Genomic DNA, 16,077 nt, shown 5'->3' with positions numbered 1-16,077 from the left:
GTTTAATTCTGGCTCATTAGAGGGACTCTGTTGGCCAAAGTGGTTTAGGCAGTTTTGTGCAGTTCTTCCGGGTACTTGGAAAGCTTCCCTGTTGAAAGTCTGTTAGCGCAAGTTCTTTTGCCCGACGCGCAGTGAGACCAAACAAACCGAGACATCAGAGTTTGGAGCAGAGAAAGGTTTATCGCAGGGCCATGCAAGGGAACGGGTTGCTCATGCTCAAAAAATACCCCGAGCTCCCCCCACAGGTTTCGGCAAAGCATTTTTTTTTTTTTTTTTTTTTGCTGTACGTGGGCCTCTCACTGTTGTGGCCTCTCCCGTTGTGGAGCACAGGCTCCGGATGCGCAGGCTCAGCGGCCATGGCTCACGGGGCCCAGCCGCTCCGCGGCATGTGGAATCTTCCCGGACCGGGGCACGAACCCGCGTCCCCTGCATCGGCAGGCCGACCCTCAACTACTGCGCCACCAGGGAAACCCTCAGCAAAGCAGTTTTAAAAGCCAGGTGAGGGAGGTGTGTCGCAGGTTATGTGATCAGCCTGTGCACAGTTCTCTGATTGGCTGATGGTGAGGCAACAGGGTGGTGTCACAGGGGTTGACATTATCAATCCTCAGGCTCCAGTAGGCCCGGGGGGCCATGTACTCATGATCATCAAGTAGTGAACATCTTCCATTTGGTGCGGAGTTTTCACATCTGTAAAACAACTCAGGAAATGTGCATCAAATACTGTTGTCTAGGTACAGAGAGTAGCTAAAGCAGAGGATATGGGGAGGGGTCTGTCCCGGGAAGGCCCCATAGAGTCCTGCTCGGTTACAAGTCAACAGTTTTGAACTGATTTACCTTGCTTAAAAATGCCTTTTCTAGCTATATAAAAAGGGGTCTCTGTACTTTTTGAGAGTGTGGTGATGCTATTTTTGGAGGGAGACCTTTGGGAACAAGGAGAAGAATCAGCAAGTGGCTTCCCTGTCTGGTTTATTCACCTTGACTTTCTCTTTGGAAACAAAGATAAACTGAGATTTCTTACCTGTTGAATTTTTGCAGATTTATCGAGATTCTCTTTTGCTGTTGGTTCCTAGCAGGAGGGCTTGAATAATGCATGGAGCGGTCGCTTCTATTGATAAACACAGTTAATTTTAATTACAGGACTAAGATTTATGCTAATATTTTTTTCTTTATTTTTATGATTTTGAGTATACACGTGAATTAATTGCTTTTAACTAAAGAGGGGGAAATGCCTTTGGGGGCTTAATGACATGTTTGGGTGTGTTGGAGTGTATGGATTTGTTCTTTTCTCTATGTCTGTCTATTTTGTTAACATGTTGGCTTGTTGGTATCTGAGCAATGTTTCACTGAAATGACCCTGGCTTATGGTGAGAAGTGCTCATTAAATACTCTGTTCAGTTATTTAAGGCATTGTTTTGGGGGACAGTTTCTTGTGAGGGAAAAGCCTTCTTCGGAGGATCGCATACTCTCTTCATTCCATGAAAATTCTAAGAGGGCAGCCACCTTGTGGGAGACCAGCCCCGTACCTCTCAAATTGAAGATTTGGAATTTGATATAAAATTATTCCTAGAGAGCTTTAAAAACCAACCAGGGTCTAGGAACATGAAAAAGTCTCAGCCTACACTCTCTCTTGTTTACTAGGGTGGGGATGGGTTCTTAGTGATGGGGAACACTGGGGAGGGCCGACAAGGGTAGGGTCCCTGGATCACTAAGTGCCAGGCAAAATGATTGTCATTCACAACTGTTTTTGCCTGGTTTCTGTTTCAAACCTGTGATTTTTTTTTTTTTTTCGGTGTGTGTGTGTTGGGGGTTGTCAGCTGATGTGATAGCTAGTGACAAAAACTTAGTTAAGGATGGGAAAGGCAATCCCCTCTGGTTCATTTCTTTTTAAAATAATTATTTCACTAATTTATACCCCAATTTATACTTTGGTAGGGGGTTTATAAAAATGTATACAATATGAAAAGAGAAAAACAAGTGAGGACATGGGGTGAAAGGAGCCATGCCTACTGCATGCTGAGCACTGTTCTCTGTGTCTGGAATTCTGGAATATTCCAGTAAACACAACAGACAAATGAAATTAAAAATATATATATTTGGTGAGTTTATAAAACTAAAAAAAAAAAAAAACCCCAAAAAATCCCAAACAAACTTCTCATCCTTATGGAGCTATGTTCTAGCCTGGGATAAAAGGAAATAGACAGTAAGTAAATACACAAGTATGTGATATGGTGTTATTTTGAGCTCTGTGGACAACAGTAAAACAAGGTTGGGGTGAGGGTGGGGTGGAAGGAGGGAGGAGTTGCTGTTTATAAGGAAGGCCTCTCTGAGATGACATTTGATCTGAGACCTCGATGAAGGGAGGACTGGATCATATGGCATCTGAAAGAAGAGTTTCAGATAGAGGGACTGTAGGTGTGGGGCTTGAAGCCCTCTCTGTCAGTGAGAGGAGTAGCCGGTGTGTTTGAGGAGAACCCAGGAGGCCGGAGGAGCTGGAGTGGAGGGGGGAGAGTGGAAGGAGGTGGGGGGACCTCATAGGTCATTGTTAGAGTGAGATTTGCAGCCATACTGAGAGTGGTTGGTAGGGGTAAGGGAGGAATCAGGGAGCCCCGTTAGGAGGGGAGGCTATTGTAATAATTCAGACAAGAGATGATGGTAACTTGGATTGGGGCTTACTAGTGCAGGTGGTAGGAAGTCGTTGGATTCTGCATATATTTTGAAGGAAATGCTGGATATATTTTTGGAGGATTTGCTGATGCATTGGATGTGTGTAAACAGTGGGAGAGAGGAGTCCAGATTTTGTCCTGAGTTACTGGGAAAATTGAGATGGATAAAGCTGAGGAGAGAATGCTCAACAAACTGGGAATGAAAGGGAACTTCCTCAACCTAATAAATGGTACCTACCAAAAAACCACAGCTCACATCATGCTTCATGGTGAAGACTGAATGCTTTTCCCCTAAGAGCAGGAACAAGACAAGGATGTCCACTCTTGCCACATCTATTTAACATTGTGAAAGAGGTACTAGCCATGGCAGTTAAGCAAGAAAAAGAAATAAAAGACATCCAGATAAGCAAGGAAGAAGTAAAACTAATTCTGTTTGCAGATGACATGGTCTTGTATATAGAAAATCCTAAGGAATCTACTTTAAAAACGATTAGAACTAATAAATGGATTCAGAAAGGTTGCAGGAAACAAGACCAATATACAAAATTCAATTGTAGTTCTGTACGTTAGCAGTGAACATTCTGGAAATGAAATTAAGAACATAATTCCATTTAATGCCATGAGACTGGATGAGATCAACCAGAGAGGGAAGGGGTAGGGGAGGTGGCAGAGAGAGGATGAGAATGTACAGGGTGTGTGTGTGTGTGTGTGTGCGTGCATGCGTGTGTGTGTGCGTGTGTGTGTGTGTGTGTTTGCGTGCGTGCGTATGTGTGTGAGAGAGAGAGAGAGAGAGAGAAGATAGACAGAGAGAAGATAGAGAGAGAGAGAGAGAAGATAGAGAGAGGGAAGAAAGGCTTGAGGTCAGAGCCCCAGGTCACCAATGTTTAAAAGTCAGGAGAAGAGGAGAAGCCAGTGAGGCACCTGGAAAACAAAAAAGACAGCCATGTCCTGGGGGCAGATGTTTGGGGAAGGAGGAGAAGTGGTCCATAGTATGTGATGCGCCGAAGGCTAAGATGAGGACTGGGGATTCACAGCTGAATATGTGGATGAGCATTGGTGAACGGCAAGAGAGAGAAAGAATGAGAGAGGGAGGAGCGAGGAAAAGGGTCTGTCCAGAACCAGTACACTTGTAAAACACAACAGAACTTGAGTACCAAAAACAATGAATATGCAAGCCCATTTTTTTCCTTAATTAGATTCAACAGACATGAATATTCCTCTCAAATTATTATAAGAGTCTGTAAACGCTAACTCAGTTTCTGTACCTGTCTCGTCGTAGTCTGCAGCAGTTTGCGGAGTTGCACTGGTGCCAGTCTGTGGAAGCCACTTTGCCGGTGTTGTGCAGGCCTAGGATTGGCTGGGGGGCGGTGGGTGGGGGAATGAGCTGAAATTCCTTCACCCTGGATTTGGTACAGCATGTGCTGTGCAAGATGACAGCAGATACTTGTTAGAGAATAAACATCCATCTTAAGCTCCAGGAGGCTATATATCTCCTTGTTCAGAAGGCATGAAGCCTGAATTTTGGTCCCATGGAGGTTATAATCATGAGCCAGTCAGAAATCACAAGATGCATTTCTGAGCATTATCCCTTTCTACAAATGATAACACCTATCTGCTGTCTTCCTCCTAATCCTGACATTTGTGTGGTATTTTAGTCTGAATTGCTCATTTAAGCCTCATACAACCTTGTGAAGTGGGTGGATTTTTCATTTCTGTGAAGAAATGGGCTCCGGGAGATGAAACAACTTCTCCACCCTCATGCCGCTTGGAAGTGATGGAGCCGGGACTACCCTTTGAGACCTGTGAGCTTGCCACCAGACTGGGCTGTGGGACTTTTAATCCCCTTTCAGATAGGAGCTTAAGGTCAGCTGTAAAGTTCATGTCCTGCTTTGTTATGAATTTGCAGGTTGAAGTTGCTGTCCCTTTGGGTAGGTGGGTGTGTTCTCAACGTAGTAAGTAAATAGACTTTCATTCTGAACAGTTGCTGGATTACACTCTCGTTGGCTTTAAATTCTGGTCAGAAGTGCTGTTGATTTCTAGAAATGCTGCCTTGTAACTGAGTTGTTTCCTCTTTCATAGTGTATGAATTATTTGCGTTCATCAGTCACATGGGGACATCTACCATGAGTGGACACTACGTTTGTCACATCAAAAAGGAAGGAAGGTGAGTCTTTTTGAGAAGGTAAACTAATATCTATGTTTTATTGAGGACCTGCTATGTACCAGGCACTCCACTAGGTGTTTCATATGTTATCTCATTTGGTTTTCATAATGGTCTTGTAGGGATAGACTCTTAAAGCCATTTTACACATCAGGGCACTAAGGCTCAGACAGGCTAAATAGCTTGATGTTTGCAGCTATGTCAGAGCTAGTATTCAGCGTCACTCTTCACTGTCATAGCAAGGGGACCTCCCAAAGTAAAGACGCATCCCGCAGCAGAATGTGTGTCCATATTTGGAACCTCCCCAGGGTTGCCAGGTTTAGCCAACAAAACGAAACAAAACAAGAAAACCAGGATGCCCTATTATGTTTTTCAGATAATGAATAACTTTTTAGTATAAATATGTCTCAGCTGTTGCATGGGACATACTTGTATTAAAAAAGTATTTGTTGCTTATGTGAGATTCAAACTTGACTGGGTATCCTGTGTTTTATCTGGTAACTCCAACACCCAGTGTTTGCCCTATTGTAGCTTTGGCTTCTTAAGAATTGTTAGGTGTGTGGTGAGCTAGGAATGAGACAGTTGGGGGGGTGTAAGGCCGCTGCTCTCTTCAGAACCTTCTTCTGGGGCTGGATCCCCATGGGCCCCACTGGTTTCCCTTCCTTGAGTTCCCACTGAGTGGCCTGGCCTGTGGGTCAGCACCCCTGCTTGAGGCAGTGCTTGGGCCACATGGACACTGGAGAAACACGTAACCTTGCCCTCTCCTGGTAGGACGTTGACCTTGTACTGCAGGAGTGACTGGTTCCCAGTCAGGAATCCACTGTGTTCCTTTTTGGTGTGTCTTTTAGTCTTGTCTTCTCAACTTGATTAATAAAATAGTTCAGCACAGGAACTTGATTTATAGTGAATCCTTTTTATTACCAAGCATGATAGCTCTTTTAAAAATACTTTTCTTAAGAAAAATAGCTTAATTATAATTTAAAAAGCCATGAAATTCATTATAAGGAATTTGTAAAATACAAAAACATACAGAGAATGTGTTATTTGGAAGCCTAGAGAAAACCATTGTCTGTATTTTGATACATTTCCCTTTGTTTCATTGTTTTCACTGGGAGAGAGGGTATGTGTATGTCTGTATTTACAACTTTTCTAAAAGCTTAAAGTTTGTACACAGTACGTACAATTTTGTAACCTGCTTTCTCCCACTTCATATTATATTGTGATTATTTTCTTACTTTACCAGATATTCTTCAAAGATATTTTAATAGTTGTATAATAGTTCACTGCATGTCTATTTACTTCTGATTTTTAGCTAGTTGTTTTTTTTTTTTTTTGCGGTACGCGGGCCTCTCACTGTTGTGGCCTCTCCCGTTGCGGAGCACAGGCTCCGGACGCGCAGGCCCAGCGGCCATGGCTCACGGGCCCAGCCGCTCCGTGGCATGTGGGATCTTCCCGGACCGGGGCACGAACCCGTGTCCCCTGCATCGGCAGGCGGACTCTCAACCACTGCGCCACCAGGGAAGCCCTGATTTTTAGCTAGTTTTATACCTAAGGCTGAAAAAAACACATACTTCTTTGACTGAAGTTCTGAGGCCATCTATGGATTTCTACAAGTGGAAATGTTTGGAGGCTCCTTAGGAACTACTTTTTGATTGAACTTGAGAATAAAAAAGCAGTTGTAATTTCCCACCAGCATTCTGTTTCTTTTTATACAACAGACTTGAGTTTGGTTTATCTTAAACCATCTTGATTAGTTTAAGTATGGTGCAGTAACTTTCTCCTGCAAAGTTTCCTGGAACTGACTTAAATCCATCAAATGCTTCTGTCTTTTGTTTTCAGATGGGTGATCTACAATGACCACAAAGTTTGTGCCTCAGAAAGGCCCCCTAAAGACCTGGGCTACATGTACTTTTACCGCAGGATACCAAGCTAAACCTCAGACGTACAAATTGGCGAGAAGAAGCCATACACCTTTTTAATTTGCCAAAAAAAAAAAAAGTAAGAAGTTGGGACAGCCAGACATGAGGGAGTACATGGGGTATTTATAGTTTATTTAAAGAACATCATTTGATGCCTTCTGAAGTAGAACCGGGAGGAAATTTCTGTTAGTGATGATACACTACTGTAGATAATTTTTCTTTTTATAAATGTTTAAGAAGAGGATGGTTAAAAAAAAAGTATTCCTGTTGCTGGTGGGGGATCTGCCACTGGCGCATCAACAGCAGGAAGTGCCGCCAATCCTCTGTTCTGCTTTGGGGGTCGGCGATAGTGGCCTCCAGAGGAACCAAGTAATGGGGCCAGTCGTGTCGCCTACCCACCGTAAACAAAAAGCCTACTTTCGTTTCATATCGAAAATCAGTAACTGGGCTGGGCTTTATTTGTGACATAAGTTTTTTTCATGACACACAATGATTTCTGACCTCTTCATGTAGAGTAGATTAGAACATCTACAATGAAAGATATTTTTAATTTAATCATATCAAAATTCATAATACGAGTGTGTGAATGTGTGTGAGAATGCGACTGAGAGTGTGAGACCTTTATAGTCAACTAGAAAATCTGTGACGGGTTGGTTTTTAAAGGTTAAAATAGTTGGTAGTAAGCATAGCTGGAAAAAGCAAGTCAATATTTTAAAGAAACTCTAACTCAGGAACAGTTTAAAAAATTAGTTCCCCGCTTAGATTTTCAGGCGTCAAAAGGGCTGTTGTCCCTTTCAGTGCTGTCCAGAATTCAGTTGGGTTTGTGACATTTGGTCGTGTGAACGCAGATGCCCCCAGCAGCACAGTGTTGTTCTTTGCCAAAGGTAGATGAATTCTGTTTCTCAGCAGCCCTCCCCCAAGGCATAGTCATGTGTACTGTTAGTTAAAATAGCTGATCTCTTCTTACCATGACACATGACAACTCGCTGGAATCATGTTAAGTGCCCCAAATTTGTCTGTAATTTTCTCATCCCCAGCTCTTTGCTTGTCTTCATTTCTATGTGTTCTGGGGCCAGAGTCTCATCTCTGCCCTTTGTTGGCTAATCACCTCCTGACTTACCTTCACTGCTTATCTGCTGTGACCAACAGTGTGATCTTCAGCAGTTTAAGGGTTTCAGATGCAAAGAAACTTCATATGACATTATGAAAGACCATCGTTTCCATTTCGGTGTTTCAGCATTTTAGTTGCAACCTGGGATTAAATCAGAGTTTCAGATGTGATGAAAAAGTGGAACGATAGTGCTCTGTAATTTTCCTACAGCTCTGTACCAAATGCTAGGGTCTCTGGAATTTCTATTTCAGATTATTCAGTCAAATAAAAAAGGACTTATTGCTGTCTGCTTAATATGCATTTGATTGGTAGAAAGGATCTTCCTGGAGACTGTAGGAAAATAAAGTAGAACCAACTGGGTGAAATATAGCACAGAATTCCACAATTCTGTGAAGTCTGGAAGTTGGATTATGGCGTGAGTTATGAACAATCAGGGTTCTGGTTATGATTGGGGCCCTTCTCACAGGAGACGTGAGCAAGGGATGCAGAGCCCGAGGCCTGTGGCCCGTGGACCTGGGTGCGGCCCGTAGCTGGGCAAGTCCCTCATCTTTCCTTATGTGCACAGTGGTGTGATGACCCCCTGCCCTCTCTTTCCGACTGTGCTTTGTGGACCTGGAGAGATCTGATCGCTGACCATTTGAAGAGCAGCAGGTGGTGTGCCCAGTGGGTGGGCCCTAGTAGAGCATGCTTCCTCTCGTCTCTCCTCTGACGTTTTCTTCAGTTCGGGAACAAATGAGATTGGCAGAAGGAGGGAGCTCATGGGGCAGTAAATCTCTACTAAACTCTGCCCACTGGTGTCACCTTTTCACATTGTCTTGGACAGCTCAAAGCAGCCCCGCTCGGTGACACGAGTCCCTGATTCCTGCAGAAACCCCCATGCTAAGCAGCCTTACGGAGTCCCGTTTCCTTAGGGCTGTAGTACCATAGAATAGTGACTCCAAACACACATCAAAAGTGACTTCTTTTCACCGCTGTTACAAAGGGAAGGCCTTTTCTGGGGGTGGGAGGGGGATTGGGGCTTTGGATTGAAATGTGGACAAAGTTGGCATGTGTATTTTGAGCAAATTAAAAAATTTTATAATAAAATCTTACAAAGTGAACGGTGTAAAGTCAGTATATAAGATTGCAGGCTCCACATTACTTAATTCATTAAGCAGAAAAAGAAATTTAGCCCTTTTGATACCTAAACCTATCGTAAGAAAGTGGAATATGGCTGCCTTTTTTTTCTCCTCACAAGACAAAGGGCTATTTCTACAAGGCAAAGTTTTGTATATGTGCTGTTCTTTATTTCAGATTGAGAGTTGGGAAAACTGGAGCAAATATTGGTTTTCTTTCATGCTTATAAATGTATTTGTATGTATATCTTAATATATTCAAGGCAGGCTTCCCTGGAATCAGAGTGTGGAATATACTGCTTAATTTTACACACGTATGTCGAGATTATTTATGACTAAAAACTGGAATAATGTGTGTATTTTGTCAACTGCTCATCAGCCTGTTAGGCGTCTTCTGTGTGAGGTGTGGTGTAATTGTGAAAATTCTCACTGCGTGGGTGTATGTGTGAAAGAGAGCACTTTCTTCCTGTAAATATCTTTTGATATCCATTTGTGCAGAATCCTGATGAATGTGTCTTTGGAAAATACAGCGTATCAAAGTTTTTGTTTTGTCAATTGATCTAAATGCCCACACAACTAATCAGAAATCCAGTTTGGTTCAGATTGGGATGTTTTTTTCCAAGGGGAGAAAAAGTATGGGGGAAGGACTATTAAAGAAGAGTCATGTTTTAATGCCATTTTATGTCAACATTGCTTTAATGTTCTGAATTGACTTGCTGTTTTCTCCCACCTACAAGAGAATGTGCTTGCCATTGCCCCGTGTTCACCGTGGGCTGTAGGGCGTAGCTTGAGCCTGCTACTCCCAACATTGTTTTTTCCCTTGACCTGAACTGGATGGAGCCTTACCTGCAATTCATAGTGCGAGCACCTGCATTTGTAGCCCGACTCCACTTCTAAGTGTGGTGGGGCCGAGTCGCTTTACCTCTCTAGGCCTTTTTCCTTAAAATGAGTGGGTTAGACCAGATAAGCTCAGAAGTCCCTTTCTGCTCTAGCATTCGGTTCTATTTTTATTTTCCTGCAGTTACTACCTTGGTCAGACATGTGAGACGCGAGGGATCACATAGAGGTTCGATGTTATGGTTCTGGTTTGTTACAGCTCTCGCACCCCACTTTAGAACCTGCCTCGTTTTTAGTGTTTGCCACCCCAACTTCTACTGCCAATTTCTTGGGGAATTACTTTCTTTGGTGATTATCCCATTTTTTTCTCCCACTCCTGAAACTCTCCACTTCCCAGTCGGTAAGGTACTTTGTTACCATCTTCCTCAAAAATGAAAAATCTATTTAAAACACCACCTGCCCTGACAAACCTCAGAACTACCTTCCGCTAACTCTGTAACCTTTCTGGAGTATTATCTTACTCTAGTTGAGTTATAGCTATGATCCTCAAATAAGTTTTTCTACCACAGAAAGGATGTCTTTTCATCTGGTAGGCATCACTGTTGCTAAATGACATCATCCGTGTGGGCCGTCAATGGGGAGATGGCCAGTGTTGGGGGCAGGATAGGGGGATAGGATTAGATAAAATGTGATTCTATCCTTCACCTAAGGTCAAAAATCCTAGGTTACAGAACAAGATTCTGTACCCTTAAGTTGATGTATAAGATCGTCCACACAATGCCATGGAGATTCCCTACTCAGTAAATCATCCTGAAAGAGTTTGTGTCATAATTCTCTAGATCTGTGCTGTTCAGTACAGTTGTCCATGGCCACATGTGGCTAATGACCTCCGGAAATGTGTCTTGTGCACATTGAGGTTGTGCTGTACACAGGAAATGCACGCCAGATTTGGAAGGCTTGGTACCAATAAAAGGGAATGTAAAGTATTGCATCAATATTTTATAATGATTATATGCTAAGATGACCATATTTTAGATACATCAAGTAAGATGATATTAACGTTTCACTTATTCCTTTTAATCTCTTTTTAATGTGGCTACCAAACAAATTGAAATTAGACACGAGTTGTACTTCTGTTGGACAGTGCTCTCCAGACCAGGTGACGTGAGGAGGCAGCGAGGTGCCGTAGGTGTGGAAGGCGGGGGTCTGCAAAGCATCCAGACAGACAGAAGCAGCACAAACTTTTTTTTTGGAGTCGGGAGCAATGTGAGGCACAGAATGCCTTCCAGAAAGCAGATTTTTCTGCATAAGAACCAATATATATATAAGACCCCAATTAAAAACCAAAAGCAAACGAGCCCAAACCCTGTTTCTTCAGCTTTGTCTAGAAGCTGCCAACTCTGCATTTATTTTTCAAGCATCTTCCAGGTGCCAAGGATGTTAGCCACCTGAGGGTGTTGGGCAGATGGGTTTCACTTTGGGCAACATTCTCTTGTGGTTTCTCCTCCCCCGGTATTGTTTTGTCTGTTCAGAGCTGGGTGTGTTGAAATACCATGGAAATCTGGCCGCTCCTCCTGGCCTCAGCTGAGGCTGATCCTGTGGCCCGCGCCTGTCTGCTTGGCAGGTTTTGATGTTGGCGCCTGAAAGAGTTTGTGTTTATTTTGCACTAATCACAGTTGTAGTTTAAAATATCTCAAATGTTTTGGGAGACTATTTGCCTGTGATGGAAAGAGAGATGGATGATTTATTGCTTCAATTGTTTTAAAATTAAAAGCTATTCTCACAATCTGAGGTCCCTTTATGGCTCTCTCTTTTTTTTTTTTTCTTTTGCAAAATGCCACGTAAACCGATTCTGCCCTTTTGCAGGTTCTTATCCATCAGTGGAACAGGTAACTTGAGACAGTGACTAATTTTATTTCTTTTCAGGGCTTCTTTGTGTGGCCCCGAGGCTGCCAGGTCCCATCAGTAGTGGAATATCATCGATGGCACGATGTTAACTCTGTGAAGGAGGGAGGGGCAGGGCAGGTGGGAGTCTGCTGTCTTTCTCTACTGGGTGCCAAGTTGAATATTGGAATCGATTGTGAGACCTTTCTGTGGTTCCCTGGCTCTCAGTTTGCTGGTGGCTTCCTTAATGCAGGTATAAGCAGAGTCAACACTAGTTGCATCAAGGGATTTCAGCATTTTTATGACATTGTGTTTCTAGGCTGTAATGAGTTTCCTATTGCTGCTGTAAACAAATTACCACAAACTGAGTGGCTTAAAACAATACATTTATTAGGTCAGAGGTCTGGAAATGGGTCTCACAGGGCTAAAAGCAAGGTGTTGGCAGGGAAGCCGTAGGAGAAAATCCATTCCTTCTTCCAGTTTCGGGAAGCTGTTGGCATTCCTTGGCTCATGACCTCCTGAGAGCATTGGCGTCACTCCAGTGTCTGCTTCCATTGGCACATCTCCTTTACTGGCTCTCCTGCCTCTTTCTTACAGAGACCCTCGGGATTACATTGGGTTCACCCAGATGGTCCAGAATAATCTTCCCATCTCAGGATCCTTAACTTACTCATAGCCGCAGTGTTCCTTTTGGCATGTAAGGTGATTAGGATGTGGATGTCTTTGGGCGGGGGGCGGGGGGGAGCATATTTTGCTTACCATATAGGCTAATTACCACTTAAAATATGTTTATTCAGTGCTTAAAACTTTTAAAAGAATGAACCAATGTATTTTTAAAAATCCAAGTGAAGTGACTGACATCAGTGTTGTGCCATCTGTTTTGGTGAGGGAGTAAGAGGAGAAGGAAATGATGGGGGGATAGTGAGGGGTTGTTTACCATTCAGAGAATTGTAAACTTTTAGGCCAGTGTTTGCAAGCCAGCTGCTGTTTACATTCACTTGATGTATCCCGTCGTGTCCAGTGGGAGAGTTTACCAGTGTGTGTATGTGCCGTTTGAACTCATGGTCCAGCTTTTCAAACGTCGTCAGTGGCAAACTTCAGTCACAGTGGAGAAATTTAACAGGAAAATGGTGAGTAATTCTCATCCCCATGCAAGCAGTTATTTAAAAATCTACTTTCATTGAGGTAGGGAGGCAGGGTGGGATAATGGCCAGGGTAGAAGCATATAGACAAGTTCAAATACCTGTTCCCAGCCCAGACTAGCTGTGTGACTTTGGTAAGCACTTAATATCCTGAGACTCAGTCTTCTCATCTGTTCAGTGGGCAGAATAAATACTTGTGATGAGTTATGTAAAGCATCTGACAGTCTGGTGGACACAGGATATTTTTACTGTGGTATTTTATGTCATCATTTTAACCCATATAGCGTTTTGACTCTGCGGAGGTTTTGACCCATTGTTTCAGTCTAAAACAATTTTTTAAAAATAATCAATTATACCAACATTGATGACTTTTTTTTTTCAAAAGTATTTTTCTGGAGATAATTCCATTAAGCAAATTTATTTTGTTCATCTGTATAGCATGGTTCATCATTCAATAACTACTAAACATCTATGTGCTAGGCATTGTTTTTCTTAGATGTATCAGTAAACAAAGTAGATATGGGTCTCTGCCCTTGCTGAGTTAATTTTCTACCAGGGAGAGGCAGATACTAAACACAGGAAGTAAGTAAATGATATGTTAAAAGCTGTTGAGTTCTATGGAGAAAAGAAGATGTAGATCAGTGGTGGAGGTGCGGGTTGAGGTACGAAATCAGGTACTCAGGGGAGTGCCTGATCAGGGAAGGCATCCTGGGGAGGTGAGATTTGAAAGAAGACTTGAAGGAGGTGAAGGCGTCATCCAAACATGTTTAAGGGAAGGATATGCTCGGCAGAGGGACAAGCTGGAGCACTAGCTCTGGAGTGGGAAAGTATATGGTATGTCAGAAAGCAGCAAGGGGACCACTGTGGTTGGGAGGGAGGGAGGAGTGGGGGAGACTGGTGGGAGAGGAGGAGAGAGGGGGCCAGATCGTCTGAGCCCGGGAGGCATTGGAAGGACTTGACTCTAGGGTGGAATGGAGAGCCATTACAGGGTTTTGAGCAGAGCAATGACCTGCTCTGACCAAAGTTTCAGGGAGATTGTTCTTTGTTTAGCTTAGATGACAGGAGGGCAAGGACAGAAGTAGGGGCTACTGTGGTAGGCAAGGGGAGAGGATGATGCTCAGAAGGATGGAGGGTAGCAGTGGGGGTAGTGCGGACGGGCAGATTCTGGGTACATTTGAACGTAAGGCCAGTAGAATCTCCTGATGGATAGGATGTGTGGGGTATGAGGGAATGAGAGTAGCTAAGGCTGCCCTTGAAGTTTTTGTTCTGAGCAATTGAAGAATGTAGTTGCAATCAACTAAGGCAGGAGGGTGTGGTGAGGTTACAAGTGGTGGTGGGGAGGGATGGTCAGGAGTCCGGTTTGGGGCAAGCTGAGTTTGAAATTCCTATTAGACCTCCGTGGCTGATGTTGAGTAGGAAGTGGGACATGTCCAACTCTGGACTTTGAGAAGTCTGGACTGTAGATATCAAATTGGGAGTGGTTGGTATCTAAGTGGTTGTTTTTTGTTTTGTTTTGTTTTTTTGCGGTACGCGGGCCTCTCACTGCTGTGGCCTCTCCCGTTACGGAGCTCCGGACGCGCAGGCTCAGCGGCCGTGGCTCACGGGCGCAGCCGCTCCGCGGCATGTGGGATCCTCGCGGACCGGGGCATGAACCCGTGTCCCCTGCATCGGCAGGCAGACTCTCAACCACTGCGCCACCGGGGAAGCCCTCTAAGTGGTATTTAAAGCCATGGGCGTGGGTGGGATCATCAGTGGAGGGAGACAGGAAATAGAAGAGGTCCAGGGACTGAGCCCTTCAACGTAAGTCGGGGAGAAGATGAGCCAGCAAAGGAGACTTGGGACGAGTGACCACCACTGTGCACAGAAACCAAGAGAATGGTGCCTGGAAGTGGAAACCAAGTGAAGAAAGCATCTTGGGGCTTCCCTGGTGGCGCAGTGGTTGAGAGTCCGCCTGCCGATGCAGGGGACGCGGGTTCGTGCCCCGGTCCGGGAAGATCCCACATGCCACGGAGCGGCTGGGCCCGTGAGCCATGGCCGCTGAGCCTGCATGTCCAGAGCCTGTGCTCCGCAACGGGAGAGGCCACAGCAGTGAGAGGCCCGCGTACCGCAAAAAAAAAAAAAAAGAAAAAAAAAAAAGAAAGCATCTTGAGGAGGTGAGAGTGACCAAATAAATGTGATAGGCTAAGTAAGATGAGTTCACTGTGAGATTGATCCACTTGGAGTCATGTGTGGTCTCCATGGGAACAGTTTGGGAGGAGAGGCATTGCAGAAAATGAATGCAGACAACTCTTTGGGGAGTTTTGCTACAGAGGAAAGCAAAGAAAGTGGGGTGGTGACTGATAGGGAAAGTGGGTGGGGCTGAGAGAAGTTCTTCCTTTTAAATATGAGAAATAAGATGGTCAAACAGAAAGTACAGTGTGGAGGATGTAGGAGGGCGAGGGGAGAAGTGCTGATTCGCTGTTCTTGAACAGGCAAGAGGTGATGGAATCTGGTGCCAAAGTCAGAGCTAACTTTAGGCAGGGCCTGGAAGACCTGTGTGGGGATGGGAGGGAGGCAGAGACCCAAGTGCAGATGCCACGGTGAGGAGACTAGGAGACTGCCATGAGTCTGGGAGTTCTTTCCTGCCATCGTTTTCTAGGAAAGTAGGAAGCAAGATGGCCAGCTTAAGAGGGAGTGTGTGGGAGATGGGATTTGAGGAGAGAGGAGAAGGTAAGAAGAGTCACCCAGTTGAACTCTTCCCAAACTTTGACATTTTCCTTTCTATTTTAATGAACTTACTTTGTTAACAATTCTGTAAATTTTATAAGGACAGTCTGTCATCAGTTTTTCAGTCCTCATCAATTTTTCTCTATTATAAATTTTGCTATTGCAAATTCCCCTTTGCAGCCATTATTTCCACTGGATCCAGCTCTACCAGGTCAAATTTTGCAAATCTAAATTTTGTCAAGACGATTTTGTTGTTCTTTATCAATTTTTAACCGATAGCAAATTTTACTATGAGCAGTGCTAGGCATTGTCTTGGAAATTTCTCTCAAGCCTACTGTTTCCCAGGTCAGTTTTTGCTGTTCTTTTAGTATTAAATGTACTCTTTAGTCTGTTGTTAATCTCTAAGACCTTTTTTTCACCTGGCACAGTTTTTGAGATTATGTTAATTATTTGCAGAAATATTAATTATGGACTGGATAAAATTATCAGTAGAGCAAAGGCTTAGGACCTGGGTGCCCGCTGAAGTTAAAACGGCAAAA

At 43.9% G+C, this 16,077-nt stretch overlaps 1 protein-coding gene across 2 annotated transcripts in view; it reads left to right on the top strand.

Annotated features, from left to right (window-relative positions):
• Window positions 1-11,597, top strand: part of USP13 (ubiquitin specific peptidase 13) — a 121,905-nt gene extending 110,308 nt beyond the window's left edge. For both annotated transcript variants that reach the window (XM_030862988.2, XM_030862995.3), the window contains 2 exons: window positions 4,743-4,827; window positions 6,664-11,597. In XM_030862988.2, coding sequence (XP_030718848.1) covers window positions 4,743-4,827; window positions 6,664-6,757 — 179 coding nt within the window. In that variant the 3' untranslated portion in view covers window positions 6,758-11,597. The remainder of the gene's footprint in view (window positions 1-4,742; window positions 4,828-6,663) is intronic.
• The last annotated feature ends 4,480 nt before the right edge of the window (window positions 11,598-16,077 follow it).

This window comes from Globicephala melas, chromosome 4 (genome assembly GCF_963455315.2).
Source record: "Globicephala melas chromosome 4, mGloMel1.2, whole genome shotgun sequence".
In the NCBI taxonomy this organism is placed as follows: Eukaryota; Metazoa; Chordata; class Mammalia; order Artiodactyla; family Delphinidae; genus Globicephala; species Globicephala melas.
This window is presented reverse-complemented; position numbering and strand designations above follow the sequence as displayed.